This window comes from Tachysurus vachellii, chromosome 15 (genome assembly GCF_030014155.1).
Source record: "Tachysurus vachellii isolate PV-2020 chromosome 15, HZAU_Pvac_v1, whole genome shotgun sequence".
NCBI classification, from domain to species: Eukaryota; Metazoa; Chordata; class Actinopteri; order Siluriformes; family Bagridae; genus Tachysurus; species Tachysurus vachellii.
In genome coordinates this window covers 15,866,600-15,886,788 of record NC_083474.1, presented here as the reverse complement: position 1 = coordinate 15,886,788, position 20,189 = coordinate 15,866,600, and the positions used below count along the sequence as shown (strand labels likewise).

The following is a 20,189-nucleotide window of genomic DNA, read 5'->3' as shown; positions in this document are numbered from 1 at the left end:
TGTGAGAAGATCTGGGGTGCAACTGGCATTCAAATTCATCCCATTGGGGTCACTCAGTATCCACCCATCATGTCCCATGTCCTGAAGCGCCTTTGTGCACAGAAACGCTGTCATGCTAGAACAGGTTTGGGTCCCTTGGATCACTGTGTATGCTGTAGATATTATAATGCTACAGCAAACAAAGACATTCAGTACAATTGTTTATTTGCAACTTTGTGGACTGAACTCAGCTGCAGTAGGCACATATATATGGGTGGGATAATCAGGTGTGAATAAACATTTGGGCAAATAGCTCAACTTAAAAAGAAAACGTCCATAAACGGGCATGAATTATTATAAATAATATAAACGTTACAGGATATAATCATTGGATCTCAAATTAACTTTCGATGGTACTCTAAAATGACTGCTCAACATTTATATACATCCTTTATCTTCACATTGGCAACAACATACGTGTTTAGCTCAGCGTGAACAAGCCCAACAACTTTCCATTCCAGAAGTTGTAGATCAAGATGTTTTGTTCCCTGCAGGTACAAGTAATAAAAATAAACCTAAAATATTCTGACATGTAAGGAACGGTTTAAAACAAGTAAAAGAATATACAGGACAATAAGTATTTGCACATTTTTATAACAAGTTTAAAACAGCCCAGCATGGAAAACAATATGCACGTGTGTCATAGATAAATTGTTTTTCTTTTACATAGATATTTTTCTTTAAATCTCAGGACAGGCCTGTGAAGGTTTGTCATGGTTCATACGTGTGCGTCAAGATGTCAGTTACTTATGTGAGCCACTTCTCTATGCATTGTTTGTACACAGTGAAGTTCGAATGCCAGCTGGTGTGTTCGACATCCGGGAAAACACACTTGACCAGTGCTCCTCTATCATCTAGAGTTTTCAGTCCAAAAACATCTTCCAGATACCACTGAAGAAAGAACAAAAAATATTATCAATATATGACTTAATTCTACACTCATTTTTCAAAAGCTTAATTGTAAATGTGTGCTCCCGCTCACATCCTGTTGTTTCATTTCAACCACAGTTTCATTGCTGTTATAGAATCCAAAGTGACTGTTAAGAGAAAAAATAGACAACAACATATTTTGATTATAACCACGAACATTTCAACATTTTCTGTGGTTTTATACATGTTGTCAAAAAGCTTTACTGAGCTTAAGTTCCAATCCAGCTTAACCTTTTACCTCTGATAACCTGGACATTACAGAACAGTTCATGTGACCTAGTTTTTTTTATTTATTACAAATATCAATCACAAATATGTCAAAGGTTTTATATTTTACACTACACCAAGGAATATGCTATTGGTTTTCTTTCATTATTTCTATAAAATGCTGTAAAAAAAAAAACTCAAAAAATACTCAGTACCTCGATTGCCAGGGTGTAATAACGCCATCATCTGGTCCTCCAATCAGTACTAAATTTTTAACAGCCATGAAGCGTTCTCGCCACTCTAAAAATAAGGCCAAGATTTTGAGAATGTGGCTGTAAGCCAATGACGCGTGCAAGTTTAAACAGTGTCAAGTTGTACCTTTTATTTTATGGTGCTTGATCTCGCCATTCAATAGGGCAAGATACTTGTTGCTCTTCAAGTACCTCTCTCTATGGTGTGGATCTAAAGTGTAGGAATAGACCAAAAAAAGGTGAACATTGTAAGGTAGAAAATGGGCATGTGTATGAAATCACTGGATGTATACAAATTAAACATGTATAAAACTGTTTAAATTAGTTTTCAGACAAAATGCCTAATCTGAAAGTTTTACCATTCCAGAAGTTGCAGATCGAGATCTTTTGTCCCAAGAAGTTATAGCACAGTTGATAAACGACTTGCTTAATGCATTTTGCGAAGGCATGCCTCATGTATGCTGTTACTTTAAACATAGAGAGAGAGAGAGAGAGAGAGAGAGAGAGAGAGAGAGAGAGAGAGAGAGAGAATGTCAGTATACTGCATTATAAGAGACAGGTTGTAAAATATTGTGTATAATGAGGTCCTTTACTAACTTCCATACTGGCCAGAGAGCGGTGATGACAGAAAAATCAAGGAGTGGACATTGTGTTGAGGAAGCGTGGCAATAATCCCTCGGCATACCAGACCTCCTGCATAAGTGTTCCATATAAAAATAGAGCTTAGAGTCAGACATTCTGAAGACAATCATCAACAACAGGGTGAATGCATCCTCACTGTAACTAGTAAATATCTTAGAACTTTTTTAAAGCCATTTGAAGTATAAAGTTAAGACCAAGTTTTGTAATATTATAAATATATTACATAGCACAGTTTTATTGAACTTTAAGCAATAAAGAGCGAGTAAGTTTCCAGTGAGAGATTAAATGTCACTTATTTTTTTTACTGAATTTACAAATTTTTTTTTTTTCCCCAAAACAGTCCTGTGTCTGAATGCTAACTCAAAAACATGTTGCTAATGTTACCTTGAATACAATACATTCCCCTGCCTCAGGCATGTGAGTCTATATTATATTGTTTTGAAATGATGTTTTAGGTTTCAAACCAGATTCAGCTGTATATTAAGAAATAATCCCCCACAAGGTCAGGAACACAGGTAGCCTAAAATCTAAGGCAATATAAATTTGAATTCAAGTAAACTATTTAACACTTATTAATGTCATTAATACATAAAATATTATAATATGTCAATTTCAGAAACAGTTCAAACAAACAGACAGTTTAAGGACCCACAGACACACCGATTAACCATTTCATACAGTGTCCACTCTTATGGACAGTCAATTCTAAAGAAAACAACTGTTTTAAAGAGAAAGTATTTAAAATAAAAGATAAATTTACTGCTACAAATCCCAATTAAATTTTTTTTATTTTTGTGTCAGTCATTTTGTTCATTAAGATTTAATTCTTTAGAACTGAATATTAACTTTTTTGGTACTGGAAGGTTTCAGTTACACAGTTTTATCCTATTTTACTGGTTGTATTCTACAAATGGAGAATCTATGCATGTTACTTTAAGTAATAAACAAGTGGGATAAAATAATCAATAATCAAAAAATTGGGATATGTTTCTTTAATGCTTTACACATTAAAGAAAATAAATTGACTAACCAGGAGAGGATTAGGCAATAGAGGTGATGAAGCAATGCTAGTAACAGACCTTGTGAGAAACAGATGAGATGGATGCCATCTTTGGCCTTCTCCATGATGGGCCCAATTGCCTTTATGAAACCATTAACTTGGTCCCACAGAGGTTTCAGGCTGTTCATGTCATCGTACATGTTGACTGTAGTCACAATGGTACCTGGGTGAGTCTGAAAAACAGTTAAAATGGGAAGATGTACGGTTTCATTCAGAACTGAAAGATGAGAAAACAGAACTGATGAGAAAACAGAACAGATGAGATGTAACAAACACAGTTTTTATACCTAGTTTTGCATTTTCTTTGCCCTTCATGTTATAAAAAATATATTATAGTAATGATGTAATATGTCACATTACCCAGCTCAAAAAGGCTACAAAGGCTTCAAGGCCTTAATTGTAATCATGTAGAAATCGTCTGACTTTGTTTCAGTTGTTTAAACAATAGCTGCTTCTTTGGGAACAAACTTTTCTTTATAGGGAGCAACAAAGTGTCTCCCATCACCGTGAAGGAGACGCTATAAAAAGATAAACTGATTCCCAAATTATATATACAATTTAATCTAATTATTACATTTTATATATATATATATATATATATATATATATATATATATATATATATATATATATATATATATATATATATCTCAAGTTCAAGGTTTGACCTAATTAAGCTCACAGATCAATATTCAGGTGTGTGAGCACAAGTGCCAGGTTCATTAATTACTTCATTTTCTTACCTTACTGATAAAGTTGGTGAGGTTGATGAACTGTCTTGGCCCATCAAATAATCCATGAACTATAATAACGGGTCGATATCCATTCACAATCACAAACAGAACACTTAAAACAACCACACACTGCACTAAATTACAGTTTTCCCCCCTCATTAGACTTCCTGCAATGTGACCTGACTTATTAAAGTTCAATTCTTTTCTTTCTTGCACCTTTAATGAAGAATAAAGGCAGGAATCACAGGTAGGTCCAGACACAGACCCTGGTGAATAATTGTGGTTTCAGATTGTAGGCAGATCTAAATGGTGTCTGAAGCTGCTTGGTTTCTCTTCTACTTTTCTAAAGGTGCAGGTTAGAATTAAACATCACTTCCCTTTTTTTTTTGTTAAAGATCAGTTTTTTATGCCATAAATCTAGGACTTTTTTATTCTGCTTTTTTTATTCTGCAAAGAAAGCAATGTGTTTAAAAAAATCTGTGTTTGCATTTGCATGAATGTTTGTAAATTAAATACAACAGTCACTGTATAAACATAAAAACAAGTTGTTATAAAAGAGTTTTGCAAAATCCAAAAAACAAGGACCAATAAATGGAACATTTATTTTTTTTAATGAATGAAGGCAGGTTTAATTCTAATACGTTTATAATTTATAATACATTCAGTTATTCATTCATTCATTTTCTACCGCTTATCCGAACTATCTCGGGTCACGGGGAGCCTGTGCCTATCTCAGGCGTCATCGGGCATCAAGGCAGGATACACCCTGGACGGAGTGCCAACCCATCGCAGGGCACACACACACACTCTCATTCACTCACACAATCACACACTACGGACAATTTTCCAGAGATGCCAATCAACCTACCTACCATGCATGTCTTTGGACCGGGGGAGGAAACCCCTGAGGCACGGAGAGAACATGCAAACTAACCACTAAGCCACCGTGCCAACTCAGTTAGATATATGAAACCAAAATATTTTAATGACTAAAATGTGTTAATGTGTTGCTTGTGATAAATGACTTTGTAAAGTATTTGTAAAACCCAGGAATATTATGTGATTTCTTGGTTTAATTCATTTTATTCTGTTTACTCTTCACTCCACGGATCATTCATTGTGGGCTGTTTATAGTGACCTATTATCGAAACCTTTATTTTGGCGGGTGGTCACCAGGACCAATTTTAACCCGGAAGTAAATATCCCTGACGACGGTTAAAGCGTGAGTAGCAAAGGCTAATGTGACATGGAGGAAGTTTTTTCTTTCCTATGTTACTGTTTAATATTTAATACTGTTTTTTAGTAAATGGTGTTGATATTACTTTAATATTATCTCAGGTGTAATTGCTTATCGTGACCGCTCTTTACATGTAAATAAGTTTGCAAGCTTAAATAAATTTTAGCTGGATGCTAAATGCTAATCACAATAATAACTTGAGCCAAAGTAAAAAGGTGAAAATTACTTTTGCATTTGTTTTATTTTGTTTGTTTGGTGTTGAAACGTTGTGTTTTTTTTTATTAAAAATGCTGTAAATATTGCAGTCATTTGAATAATTACATTCAAGGCGTTTTTCCCCCTACAACAGTCATGAATGGGTTTGTATTAGATGATGATATCGATGAAATATCGCGATACTTAAGGATATTTTCACGGTGTACAGTGCACGATATGTATTGCCATATTTACTGTCCTTCAGGTTTTGCTAACAAAGTGCTAACAAATCAATGGAACCGTATTACTGCAAGATATTACGTATTTTAATTCAAATTGATTGTTTTTATAAAGATGTGACTGGATTGGTAACAAATTAGTAAAATTGTTGTTGTTGATATTGCAGTGTTCATCATGGCCAGTTTGGAGCAGTGGGTCAGCGACAGGCTCCATGACATCCTGGGCTTAAGTGACAGATACGTGTCCCAGTTTATGATTGGCCTTGCACGGAAATCTTCAGCCCCCGAGGACTTTGTGGCGCGTCTGGAAGAGACCGGGACCATTGACGTTGACCAGAGAGTAACTGCATTTGCTCAAGAGTTATACAACAAGGTACAGGATTTCTTAACAATCAGAGAAGCTGATTTACACTGTTAGTGAGTCATCATTTTGGTTACTCTGTTTTTTTTCTTTTCCTGTTCCAGGTTCCAAAGAAACAGGTTGTTGAAAAACCATCAAGAGCCTTGGAACGGCAGGTGATCGAGATGGAGCGAAAGAACAGGACCTACACTCTGCTGGAGGACAGTGACAGCGATGGAGAGGCTTCCAGAGAAGGAGAGAAACAGAAGAAGAGCCGAGAAAAGGACAGAGGAAAGAAGAGGAAGCACTTCAGGCAAAAAAGAGAAGAAAGTCCATTGTCGAGTGAGGATGATGGAAAGAAGAGGTGGGTTCTTTATAGTTTTGCTTGAGAATGGAGAATGTGTTGCTCTATGAGAGTGTACTATAGGGCAGGGGTGGCCGAGCCGCATGCGGCTCTTTGCCCGGTTTCATGCAGCGCTTACGTTCATATCAAAGTTTGTATTTGTGTCTTTTTAATGTGTGTTCGCTTCGCTTGAGTTTAATACAGTATTTTTGTCAAACGCACATGTGAGTGGGATGAAAATACCTCAAAGTTTCCCAGTATGAGGAAGATCATTTGAGTAAACAAATTGTGTCAAGTTTGCTCTCAAAATGGCAGGGGAAAAAAGGTGATGTTCATGTGTGCCCATGTGTATGATGTGGCTCTTTGTGGTAACACAGTTAAAAATGTGGCTCTTGGTCTCTGACTGGTTGGACACCACTGCTATATGTGAATGATTTTAATAACAGTAGGTCAAAACCTCACTAAAGACATAAGGTGAGTATATGCTCGTCTTTCTCTGTGCATTTATGCACACACAACTTATACCTTATCCGCATTGTTCACGTACTCACTCACGTAAATCTTAATACATCTGATGGTTTAAATGTTTCATTCACTAGATGGCATGTCAGAGCCATAATGTCCCTGTTCATCTGGTTTCCAAGCCAGAATGTAATCTTTTAGCAATTTCATGCACAGCGACGTTAAACGGAACATCAAGCTTCATTTCTCTTGGAAAAATTCTGCTGTTGTTGTGATTGTTGTCATGATCTACTTCGAACTGAAAAAAGCTTTTAAGAGACTTTAAAAGTCAAGCACTAACTGTGTTTAGTGACGTTACTGAATATCGGTATACGTTAACACACAAAAATGCGATTTGTTAATGACCTCGGGAAGTTTACTATCTTTAGCATTGATCATTTGTTGACTCACTGATTGTATTTATGTCAAACTACAATCCAGCTCAAACTCAGTTCTCAGGAATAATTGAAGAACCAAATTCTCTTAAATCTTAAATCTGATGGATGTCATGGATATTTTACAGTAGACTATTGGTAGGGAATCTACAAAGACTGAGGCCCTGATCTGATACATATCCTACATTTTTTAAAGCTTTTCTCAGCTTACTAGTGGATTGGTACATCAGTCCCTATCAGTGAGCAACACACTAACCCTTCAGTGGTAACTATTTTGCTAATTATAATGCATGGATCTTATAGTTTACCTTCCGGGTGGAATGTTTATTGAATAAACACAGTTACAGATTTCCCATTTATTCGTTTAATCTTCCTACTTTTCACTCCAGCAAAACATCCTCACACGAGGCAGAGAAAGCCCCGAAAGAAGACGAGGAAGAGGAGTGGGAGAAGGAGGAGAGGGAAAGATTACAGGATTTGGAGGAGAGGGACGCCTTTGCGGAACGAGTGAAGCAGAAGGATAAAGACAAGACCAGGCACATCCTCGAGCGAAATGACAAAAAGGTAGACAAGCAAAAAAAAAAGATAATTAGTTAAACTTTCCCAATAATATCAAGGTGAGAATGATGATACAGAAGTATCTCAACCTTTCTCCTGTTTAGGCATATGAGGAGGCACAGAAGAGACTGAAGATGGCTGAAGAAGATCAGAAGAAAATGGTTAGATACTTTCACACTGTATTGCATGTACACACAGTTCAGCTATGAATGATTAACTTTTCTTTGTTTGTTTGTGTGCCGTGTGACAATATTTGCCTGTATTGTCCCTTAAAAAAATCACCTTTTCGACATTTTTTTTGTTATTATTACATACTAAATAACATCAACATATTTTTTTTTTATCTCCACAATTTGTCACAGCTGCCTGAGCTGCGGAAACAGTCCCGGCGTGACTACCTGACCAAGCGTGAGCAGGAGAAGCTGGAGGACTTGGAGGCAGAGATTGTAGATGAGGAATACCTTTTTTCTGGTGATCGTCTCACTGAGCTTGAAAAGAAAGACCTGGAATACAAGAAGCAGGTCCGAGACCTGGCACGAGACTACAAGAAAGCCGGCGCAAAGGAAAAAGAAGAGAGGAAGAACCGTTACTACATGCCAGAGGAGATACGCAATAAAGTAACGTAGAGCAGTTTGAGCACAGAAACTTAATTGTGCCCTAAATTCCATGTAGAGTAGATTCTTTTGGATAAAAGATGCCATGTATTTAATCAGAGAAACTTTGGCTGATTAACATGTCTGTATTTGATGATCTTTGCCCTTAGAATATTCCTCAGAGGGACATGGAGTTGGAGTTTGATGAGGGCCCCAAAGAGGGTGGAGGTGAGCAGGGGCGATGGGAGGAAGCACGGGTCGCTACAGCCACACTGCAGTTCGGAGCCAGAGAGGAGCGAGAGCGGCGGATAAAGGAGGAGAAAGAGAAATACCAGCTAGTGCTCGAAGAGGACGAGATGATTAACTTTGTGAGCACTGCTATCACCATGAAAGGAACGCTCTCTGAAAAGGTCGGTATATAAAATTATTTCAGTTCTTCCTTGTGAAAGGAATTTTATTTTGTACCTAGTTGTAGTTGTTCAAGTACTGTCCTGTTATTCTCCTTGGTCTTGTTATTGACTTTTTGTTTTGTTTTTTTATTCATATTTGCTCTCTCTCTGATTGCTGACAGGATAATGAACCTGAGCTCTCTCAGGCTGAAAAACAGAAGCAGTCCATCCAGGAAGTGAGACGTAGCCTTCCCATATTTCCCTACAGAGAGGATCTCCTCGCTGCCATTAGAGACCACCAGATCCTGGTTATCGAGGGTGAGACCGGTTCGGGCAAGACGACTCAGATTCCTCAGTACCTCATGGAAGATGTAAGTTTTGACCATTTAGTGAATTGTGACCTGCTTTTTTTTTGTGTGTAATTAAAGAGTTGACCATCTCTTTTCTATATTTTCAGTTTGAAATAGTTTCAGTTTGTGTTTTTTTGTCATTGTGTGTTTTATCTCAGGGCTATACCAGCGGAGGCTTGAAAGTGGGCTGCACCCAGCCTCGTAGAGTAGCAGCTATGTCTGTATCAGCCAGAGTGGCTCAGGAAATGGCAGTGAAGCTGGGGAACGAGGTGAGAATGTTGGTGATGAATATGCAGCACCGGCTTTGTGAATTTTCCTGTACTTTGTCATTGACTTGCTTCATCTCTTTGCTAAGGATTGAATATTGTGGTTTTTTTCCTTAGGTGGGTTACAGTATTCGCTTTGAGGACTGCACTTCAGAACGCACCGTGCTGAAGTACATGACCGATGGCATGTTGCTGAGAGAGTTCCTCACCGAGCCCGACTTGGCTAGTTATAGGTAGAGACAAAATAAGGATTTAGTTTCTATAGTTTACACCTGAACCCATAGTCTTTGAGAACTCTGAACATGTGCTAAATGCTGTGAATGTAAAGCAGTCAGAATTGTTTTTAGCCTTTAGCTATGAATAAATCTGTTTTGTTTGGTTTTATATTTTAAGGCAAATGTATCGGTTGCCTTTTGTGTATTTTGCTGAAACCTGATGCAAACAGTCTATGAAACTTAATACCAGTGTTTTAACTGTACACTGTACATGACTATTTACACTCATTAGTGTAATCTAAGTAATGTTAGACTGCCATAGTGTGATGACTTTGATAGATTATTTAATAATTTAATTGTAATCTCTGCTCATTTTTTTACCACCGTATCAGAATCTTTCATGGTAACGTTACTGTGGTGTGAATCTGAGTCCTGAACTTCGCATTGATTAATCCGTATACATTTGCTCTTGTCTTTAGTGTGATCCTTATTGACGAGGCTCACGAGAGGACGTTACACACAGACATACTGTTTGGTCTGATCAAAGACATCGCACGCTTCCGGCCAGATCTAAAGGTTCTGGTGGCTAGCGCTACTCTGGACACAGAGCGTTTCTCCTGTTTCTTTGATGACGCTCCTGTGTTCAGGATCCCGGGCCGCAGGTTTCCTGTCGATATCTACTACACCAAGGCAGGAGCTATTCACTGACAGCACTCATTTGCTCAACTTTCTGTACATGCTACTAGCTTTATAAAGAGACTTTTTCATGGCTTAGAATTGAAATAAATGTTTACCAATCGATATTTGTGCCTAGGCTCCTGAGGCTGATTATCTGGAGGCATGTGTGGTATCTGTACTACAGATTCATGTGACGCAGGCTCCTGGAGACGTCCTTGTGTTCCTCACAGGACAGGTCAGTCCGTCAGGACGAACACTACAGCACAGACGTCCTGAAGTATGTCTTGCGCTTCACTGTACGTTCGTCTCGTTTTGAAAAGCTGCTCTTGTGTATTATAGGAAGAGATCGAGGCTTGCTGTGAGCTGCTTCAGGAGAGGTGTAGGAGGCTTGGCTCAAAGATTTCTGAGCTTATTGTCCTGCCTATCTATGCCAACCTGCCCTCAGACATGCAAGCTAAGATATTTAACCCCACGCCACCTGGAGCTCGCAAGGTATTTTCCCTGTTACTTCCTCTATTGTTTAGTGTTTGTCACCAAGAGAACTTTTGATCCTGATTACAGATCACAGTTGACTCAAACAGTCATGCTTTTGCTCCAGTTATGTAAACTAACAGGTAGCGTTGTTTTGGATAGTCTAAATGTTGACCAGGTTAATTCAACCCCTGCTTATTAGGTCAAACCCGGATATGATGATTACACATTTGCTGGTCATTTTATTAGGAACACCCGTACATATCTGTATATATTTAAATGAATCCACATATGCAGATCTCAGACTACAATGTCGAAAGCTTCACCCCAACAGGACAGTTCAGGATTGGGGGAAAAAAACATCTTCCACTTTTGATTAGAAGATACAAAAAGAATGGTCACCTGCCAAATTTCATTGCTTACTGAGTTTCAGATTACTTTCGTTGTAACCTATCTGCCTCAAGGTTCAACATCTTGTGTATTCTCTTACTTTTCTTCTCACCATTCTTGCAAAGTGATTGACTTACCTTCTCCTTCCTGTCAGCTCAAACCCTGTCAGCTCTCTCATCAGCAAGGAGTTTCCTCTAACTGACCTACCACTTTATGCCATTTTATTTGCTTTTTACACCATTCTGTGTAAACTTTAGACCTTTTGTTTGTGAAAATTCCAGGAGATAAGCCATTTCATAAACACTTAAACAATGTTGACCAATCACGTTTATTTTGATAATTACATTTTTGTCACTTCGTTCAGACTCTCAGCTTTTCCCTGATCTCAAATATATACAGTGTGATTATGTAAATAAAGAATATGATGCATTAATACATTAATTGTGTGTTGAAAATGAAAAAAAAAAAACAGTTAGACAAGTCAATTTGCCTGATGACATGGCAGTCAGCATCAGAAAAATAATTACACATTGATTGCATATCATATTGCAAACGATTTCATTCATGATATTTTCCTCAGGTTGTAGTGGCCACAAACATAGCAGAAACCTCGCTCACCATTGATGGCATCATCTACGTGATTGACCCTGGCTTCTGCAAACAGAAGAGCTACAATGCCCGAACAGGGATGGAGTCTCTGATTGTTACGCCATGCTCACGGGTAAAGGATTTTTTTAATGTTTTTTTATTTTTAGACTTTTTGTGTTAAACAAATTTCCTCTCTTTAAAAAAAACAAAACAAACAAAGTAGTGGCACTGACATGGTTATACAACTTCTCTGTATTGAGCATTAATTGTTGCTGTGGTTACTCTGTTCACATGCCAGGGTTAACTCAAGCTTTCTTCTTCTCACCCACACATCCTTAAACCACACCTCAAGCTTTCTCGTACTCTATGAATAAATTGTCTTTCCTGTATAACTCATTGTATAGTATAATAATAGCCTAGTGATGTGTGTGTATACACGGCCAAAATGTTAGCAGCTATTTTATTCCACATCTACTTTATTTATTATTTTCTTCTTCTTAATTATTTTCTTTAATGATGTTATAATATATTAAAAACAGTCCAGACAGACGGTTTGTATGGCACTAAACTGTAATCGCACTTTTTAGCTATATTAACCTAGTTTCTCTAGCCACAGATTTTGGAAACCAAATAAGGCTGCTGGACTGCATTGTTGGTTGAACTTCTTTTTCTAAATACCGTGCATTTATTCACACTTCTTTATTCTGAATTGTGCCATTAAAGCTCAATTTTTCTGGCAGGCCTCAGCCAATCAGCGTGCAGGACGAGCAGGTCGGGTAGCTGCAGGCAAATGCTTCAGGCTCTACACAGCCTGGGCTTTCAAACACGAGATGGAGGAAACCACAGTTCCTGAAATCCAGAGGACCAACCTGGGCAATGTGGTCCTGCTCCTGAAGAGTCTGGGTATGGCTTATGAAAATATTTCACAAAAAATATATTTTTTTTTAAGGAGTGGTTTAATAAATCACTTACATTTTGTCTGATTAGTTTGCCTTTAAATTACATTGTTTGCCAAAATGTCGTACAGTAACTACCAGAAAAATCTACATTAATCAGTTCACTAGCAGACGATTAGCAGATATTGTTTACTATTGTTTGCTGAGTCATGTCTGCTCACGTCTAGTTTTTCCTGCTGTTGGTTCAACACACTCATTCTTTCATACCACGAAGAAGCACGTTGCTTGCATTCCTTCATGTATGTACCGATTGTCTATGTTTTGCAAGTCATGCAGCTATTTAGACCAGGCTTAATTTGGAAGCGCTGTGGCTATTTTTGAAATCGATGCTGAACTCGACTGGGAGCATTGTTTACTTCTAAACATTTAGCATTAACATGCCATTTTTCATGTTTGGCAAAACGTTTCTTGCCAAAGAATATATAATTATTATATTTTATTATTTATATATATAGTTATTATTGTTTTTTTTTTTTTTGTTTTTTTTTTTTTAAACAAATTGAAGGTGTATCATCGTACACGAATGATGTAATGTTATAAGGTCAATAAGAGCATATTTTAGTAGTTCTGCATAGACCGACAGACATGGATTAGTGTGTATTTTTCTACCCATTGGTTTTATTTTAACCTAAACTAATTGTATGGTCTGTTTGAATGTCTGACAGGCATAAATGATCTGATTCATTTTGACTTCATGGACCCTCCTCCACACGAAACCCTGGTGCTGGCTCTTGAGCAGCTCTATGCCCTGGGTGCTCTTAACCACCTCGGAGAACTCACTAAGGTACGTTAGCGTTCATTCGTCTCTTTCAACCTTCTCTCAGAAAAAAATGTTAAAAAGAATATATTTACAGTAGTATTTTATAATAGCGTTCAATCTTTTTCGGGTAAAAGTCTTGGCTTATCAATATTTTGCCATTCTTCCCTCCAAAACCTCTGTGAAATTGGTGGGGCATCTCCTGTGCACAGCCCTCTTTAGGTCATCCCATATATTTTTGATTGTATCTGGACTCTGGCTTTGCCTTTCTAAAACCTTGATCTTGTTTTGGTGAAGCTTCGCTGGAAGGTGTAATTTCTCTTAAGTATTTTTGTACAAGCCTTAAGGTTTTGCACCAAAAATGACGTATTTGGAGCTACTCATTATTCCCTCCACCCTGATTAAAGCCACTTTTAGCTCAAGAAAAACTGCCTTGAATCTTGATGCTGCCACCTCCATGCATCAACATGGGAATTGTTGTGTTTTATGGGCAAAACGTTCAACTTTGGTTTCATCAGATTCCAACAGTGTTTGGAGATTGGATACATCTTCTTTGCAAACTTAGCCAGGCTATTTTTATTATAATGCCTTAGTTCCATGTCATATGTATATATGTATATATATATATGGTATACTCAATGTCTTGTATGTTTTTTGTGTAGCCCTAATTGATATTTTTCAACAATGAGATCCCATACTGGTTTTAAGCTCTTTGTGGCTTTTCCAGTCAGATACAACCAAGATTATTCACGTTAATCAGTCAATTCTTTTCAAATTAAAATTTTATTTGTCACATACACAGTGCGACATGTAGTGAAATGCTTTGTACGACTGCCATAACAAAAAAAAGCCAATAGTAGAGAAAAGAACAAAATAATTGAATAAAGATAAGGCACCAGGGCTGGCTTCCCTTTTTTCTCGCCCCTCGCATGGCTCAGAACTGAGGTAGTGATGTGCATGTGTACAGACATAAAAGGAAACAGTACATGGACATGTATAAATGTCAAACTGCAGGATGTTTAATTGATAGATATTTAATTGATAGAAGGTATTTTATATTTAGTATTTCGCATGAGTTTGAATGTGATTGTGTCTGCGTTTCGAATTAACCATTCCTAATTATAAAAAGGTGTGCACACTTGTGTAACCAGGTTATTGTCTTTTTTCCCCGTAAAATGATTTTTGGAAAAGGCTGACGCGATTAATCTTGGTCTGATTTTATTTTACATTACAAAAACATGCCATTTCAAGAGGGATGTGTAGATACTTTTATATCCACTGTATGTATAATTGTTGATGTATAGCTTTATGAGGGAAAATGTTTGTTTAATGTTTCCAGTGTTCGTGCTTTGAAAGACACAAGACGATTTGTGTGAAGTGTTCGAGAGCGAGAAACCAGTGAGGCTGTTGAGGGAATTAACTTCTCTCATGGATGTTCCACAAAAACTTAACAATAAATGGATAAAAATGTGTTCTTTACTGAATGACAAATTGTGAATGACACAATTTTTTGTCAATGAATGACAAATTACAAATCATTTGCAAATTGCTCAGCCATAAGAAGAGTAAAATACTTTGGGATGTGCTGTTACTGGTATAACCAAGTTCAGGCCACTTCACATAAGGCTGCATCACACTACACCACCCCAGCGTTGACGTTTCTTTCTAACAGCTCACCCAGTGTGATTTTATATGGTGACTTATTGAAACCATAAGATATGTAAAAGAAGGCGACCCAAGAACATAAATGTTACACAAGTGGCTTGTTTATAGTGAATCAACCATAGTAACGAATCTGGTTGACCATGAAACCTAACCTAGCGCCGAAAACTGGTGTTTACAGCCATAACACTTTCTGAAAACTATATCAATTGATAACTGTACTTCTCAGATTGGTAGATGTGACGTGTATAAAGTTACCAACTTGGTTGTGTTGCTTTGTGTTAGTTGGGGAGGAGGATGGCTGAGCTGCCTGTCGATCCCATGCTGAGTAAAATGATCTTGGCATCTGAACAGTAAGTCTCTACACTGACATTTCCAGTAGCACCAATTAAAAAATGACAGTCATTTCTATTAAAAATTTCCGTCTGTGTTTATCTTTAATTGGGCAGTGTGTGTAATCGTTTGTTTGTGCGCCTGCAGGTATAAGTGCTCAGAGGAGGTGTTGACAATTGCCGCCATGTTGTCAGTCAACAACTCCATCTTCTACAGGCCTAAAGATAAAGTGGTGCATGCGGACAACGCACGAATGAACTTTGTAGTGCCAGGAGGAGATCATCTAATGCTCCTGAATGTTTACTCTCAGGTATGATTAATGTGCAGAAGATTCTGACTTCCTTTTACCTGAAATTGTTGTGCACTTGATGGAACTGGTTTAACTTGTTGAAGTAGGAACTATAGACCTTTGTTTACTTCTGTGTCATAATGCAGAAAGTTCAAGCAACGACTTCAAAAAATTTTCACTTCAAGTCTTTCTTTCTCTAAAGCCAACTTAACTGGACATACAAATATGTCCATATATAAATATTGACTACAATATTATAGTCCTCTACATTTTACCACATAGCTACAGGACACATGATAATAGGGACACATCTAATAAACCATTGTATTTTTCCATTTGCCATTTATTCCTTTCTTGTTCCTTGAGGACATGCAGTCATAATTTCCAAGATTCCGGCTTGGTATGTATTATGTTGGACACTGAGTTATAAATTTAGTAAAATTTTTATAAACTGGAAAATGATCGTAAATCATAGATTAGACTTGACACATATTTTCACTTCAATTTTACAAACTAATTTATAAATAATAGAGAGAAATCAGAATCTTTTGTGATGTGATAGTAACAACGGTTAACAACGGTATAATCTTCATTTATTGTGTATGTTGCAAGAAAATCCTGGCCAAAGCTTCACACTGTGGTTTTTTTTCCTTCCACTTCGTCAGCTTTCTTCCATGTAGGCCAAGCATAACTCCAAAGTTCTCACAGCCCGTCACACTGTTTTGACCTACTTGCATATAAAAATTCTCACAAATGTGCAGACTAATGTAAAGTTTGTGTAATTCATTTAAACTACAGAGCTTACTGAATTGCCATAGAATGTCATTTTCAGATTAGTTTCTTGTATATTATATAATGCATGTTAATATTTTAGAATAATCAGTACGATATTGGCCGTTGATATTACAGTCACGTGAAGATAAAATGCTGAATTACAGACACAGAATAGATTGAGGTAAATTATGAGCTCCACTTTATTTAACTGTCTCTCCAAATCTCTCTTTCTCTTGCAGTGGGTAGAGAGCGGTTATTCCACACAGTGGTGTTTTGAAAACTTTATCCAGTTTCGCTCGATGAGGCGTGCCCGTGACGTGAGGGAGCAGTTGGAAGGTCTAATGGACAGAATTGAGGTGGAATTATGCAGCGCTAACGGTGACAACATGTGCATCCGCAAGGTAGTGCTCATCCCCTTTCCTTTCATCCTACCTCTGAACCATGCACAGTGAAAAATCTTCTATCACCAACTAAGTTGTTTTTTTTTTTCTGTCACTGTAACTTAAATCATATCTCCAAACACAACGCATACATAAACATACATTATATCTGACATTTATGTGGCTGTAATATCATCCTATTCCACGTACATAACCGGTAGCTAGAGAATTTGTAGTAAACACGACGCTGCTGTATTTTTCCATTCATCGTCTATTAGTTTCTTGTACCTTGATGAACTACAGTGTCTATTCTAATCCAGTCACATTTAATCACTTTTATTTATTTTATATTTTGCAAAAGTAATTAATAATAAATATGCATACCTCCTTCTCCTTTATACTACGTCTTGTAGCACATCTTGGGGATTATATCAGTTCATTCCTTCATTCTATAGGCTTTGAATAACCAAAGAATTTTCGAAAAATCCATTCCAGAATTGGAATATAATTATTTCTTAAGTTTGTGTGACCTATAACATAATTATTCATGCTCTTTTTCCACACTGTCATATTTACATGTCCACCTGTATAAAATCTTCTCTTTTATCTGTATTCTCATCTTTTACTCAGACCATAACAATTGTTTTCCTCCGGACTTTTCCATTGTGATCATATTTCATGTTTACACACACACACACACACACACACACACACACACACACACACGTGCCAAGAGTGCATTGCCTTTAATTACACTCTTAAGTTCACATATTCAAAGTTCATTTCTATGTAATAACACTTGTGCATAAACAAAGAAAGGACTTTGTGCACACATTCAGCTGAAGGATTGAACCTGAACATGTCCAAAGAATTTTGATTTCTACTGTTTTTTTTTTTGTTTTTTTTTTGTTTCTTTTTTTTAATCGAACAATGGAAGTTTTTCACCAAATTATTGGTCAAACATAAGAATGCTGACAGGAGCTAAGCAAAATACGGTCTAAACAAGACAAAAACAAAAAAGGAGGTGAATAAAGAATTGATGCAATTATAGAAATAAGTCATTCAGCTGCATATCGCCATCAGATAAGTTGTAAACTTTATTAGAATGTTAGTGCACTTCCTCAGGCCTTGGTAAGGAACTCGATCATAATCAAGCTGGTTCGGGTGAAACGTGCCTTGAGAGAAACAAGGAAACAAATTGTATAAATTAATAGATTTTACTGTATAATACATCACTTCATAGATGTAGTAATGGTTTATATTTTTATAACATTAACCCACTAAAATACTGCACACAGTACTGAGTAATTATATTACTGGAAAATAAGTCATATAGTAAAATACTTCAATGTTTGATTTTCAACATACAGTACATTTTTGTGCTCTTTTTAGTTCAAGAGTAGCTAATATGGATGGGAGTGAAGCCAAAGCTTCATCAGATTCTGTTCATGTAACATTTGTAGTAATTTGACATTAGTATTATTTTTTTTTTTAATAAATGACATACTGTTTGCATATCTTGTAGGCAGTGACCGCTGGTTATTTCTACCACACGGCTCGTCTCAGTAAGGGAGGCTACAAAACTGTGAAGCACCAGCAGACGGTGTATGTGCACCCTAACAGCTCACTGTTTGAGGAACAGCCACGCTGGCTCATCTACCATGAGCTCGTCTTCACCACCAAGGAGTTCATGAGACAGGTCAGTATTTCTTTCTATTCTACTAACATCCTGTCACTTTTGTTATATGTAACCCTTCCCAGACTGGTTAGCAGTTCAGTGCTACACAACACAACAAGAACAAGCTGCCAAAAGCGTTTATGGAGGTAGTCACACTGCTGGATGATTAACTCATCTTGTGTACTTTTATTATTAACGCTTGACATCTAGTTGCTCTCTTAGTGATTGTGAAATTAGAGTGTACTTCATGTGGTTTCTTTTCTGAATAGTTTCCCTAATGCTGCCCTGATTCAACTTTGATGCAGAATCACAAGCTTCTCTCTTGACAATTCTGTGACTTTAAGATAATGAGCTATTTAGTTGTATCGTGGGCAGCATTCCTCACAACTCCAGGGTCCACGGATTAATCCCGAGCTCGGGATATTGTCTATATGGGCTTTTTCATGTCCTATGCATCCAAGTGGGTTTCTCAAAATCATGCTACTTAGAGGATTGGTGGATACAACTGTCCCTGTGTGTGAATGAGTGTGTGTGCTTGTGATGAACTGGTGTCACAACCAGGGTATATTCTTGCTTTGTGGCCAGTGTTCCAGGGATAGGGTCTGGATCCACCACCATTTCATATACCGAACATAGTAACTGCGTGAAGAGTTTTCACCCTCAATAATGGCAAATCCAATAAAAAGTTTGTACAATTTGGTGTAAAAAATAAGGGTCATGGCAGTGGGAATACACCCTGCGAAGGATGCCAGTTTATTGCAGGGCACCCTCACACACACACACACTCGAATTAAAACCAAGGGGATGTTTGTAGAAGCCAAGTCACTTTTTTTCCCATCAGGGATCAATTGTTTTTACTCTTATTTATATTTGTCATCTTAACTCTTCTTTAAGCTTGTTTAACAAATGTTTGTGTTCGTTCTTTCCTGTTTTTTTTTTCAGGTGATTGAGATCGACAGCGGCTGGCTCTTGGAGGTGGCTCCTCACTATTATAAGGGCAAAGAGCTGGAAGACAGCAGCAGCAAGAAAATGCCTCGCAAACAGGGCAAAGCACGGGAGGAGCTTGGCTGAATTTGGAGAACAGTCCATCCTCTGTCGTTTCTTATGCAGGTCATCTGGCCCAAAAGAGACTGAAAGAAGGAGAGACTGAGAACGAATGCTGTTCAGAGCTGTGCGGTCTAACTTCCTTTTGACGCTATTAGCAATATTGCTGATATGATTGTGATAGTATTAAACGTTTGCTCTAACGGCAGCGTTAAAATAAAAACAGCAAGGAATAATGACCACAAGAAGGACTGCAGAATGAGCAGTTTTTAAAGCTTGTTTTTGACAGCAAATCTCTACCAGATTCTTCTACTTTTCTGTTTGGTAAACATATTGTTTTATTACTGTGATGGAAATGTTTTTTCATATTCATGAGCAATATTGCCGACCCATCAAAGGTATGACCGGCATGCTCTCTTGACGCTGTTGCTCTAAACTAGCTTGTTCCAGATTTAACCATCACACACAGAGGGTGTGTACCAAGTTATTTGTTACTCGACAGTACAGCTGCATTCTGCATATGGGTGAAATGTGTAGATGTCCAAAGCAACAATTAGTTTGTTGAAGTTTATGAATCTTCTTTACTGATGTTTGATGATGATAAATATATTTTTTAAATACAAGCCCCTAGTTTATTTTATTTTTTTTCCTTGACCACACTTAAAAATTAAGGTGAAGTGTGATGATTTTTTTTAACCCTAACGT

At 37.3% G+C, this 20,189-nt stretch overlaps 2 protein-coding genes across 4 annotated transcripts; one reads left to right on the top strand and one right to left on the bottom strand.

Annotated features, from left to right (window-relative positions):
* Positions 1 to 617: 617 nt before the first annotated feature.
* On the bottom strand, positions 618 to 4,206 carry ppt2a.2 (palmitoyl-protein thioesterase 2a, tandem duplicate 2). The gene is made up of 8 exons (XM_060888978.1): positions 3,873 to 4,206; positions 3,149 to 3,302; positions 2,025 to 2,120; positions 1,787 to 1,894; positions 1,555 to 1,638; positions 1,392 to 1,476; positions 1,022 to 1,076; positions 618 to 930 (listed from the first exon to the last, which is right to left on the bottom strand). Exons 1-8 carry the CDS (start codon positions 4,020 to 4,022, stop codon positions 787 to 789), a joined length of 876 nt encoding a protein of 291 aa, XP_060744961.1. The 5' UTR covers positions 4,023 to 4,206; the 3' UTR covers positions 618 to 786.
* Positions 3,997 to 20,107, top strand: dhx16 (DEAH (Asp-Glu-Ala-His) box polypeptide 16). Of its 3 annotated transcripts, none has more exons than XM_060888976.1 (21): positions 3,997 to 4,110; positions 5,702 to 5,907; positions 6,000 to 6,238; positions 7,503 to 7,677; positions 7,776 to 7,832; positions 8,034 to 8,288; positions 8,435 to 8,674; positions 8,836 to 9,024; positions 9,162 to 9,272; positions 9,387 to 9,502; positions 9,964 to 10,174; positions 10,299 to 10,397; positions 10,502 to 10,654; positions 11,604 to 11,744; positions 12,352 to 12,514; positions 13,233 to 13,351; positions 15,272 to 15,339; positions 15,467 to 15,629; positions 16,622 to 16,783; positions 18,288 to 18,461; positions 19,383 to 20,107. In XM_060888976.1, the coding sequence occupies exons 2-21, from the start codon at positions 5,710 to 5,712 to the stop codon at positions 19,509 to 19,511; spliced, it is 3,162 nt and encodes a 1,053-aa protein (XP_060744959.1). In that variant the 5' UTR covers positions 3,997 to 4,110; positions 5,702 to 5,709; the 3' UTR covers positions 19,512 to 20,107. The 3 variants fall into 3 exon arrangements, with proteins under 3 accessions (XP_060744959.1, XP_060744958.1, XP_060744957.1); XM_060888975.1 differs by lacking the exon at positions 3,997 to 4,110 and adding an exon at positions 5,026 to 5,085; XM_060888974.1 differs by lacking the exon at positions 3,997 to 4,110 and adding an exon at positions 5,102 to 5,315.
* The last annotated feature ends 82 nt before the right edge of the window (positions 20,108 to 20,189 follow it).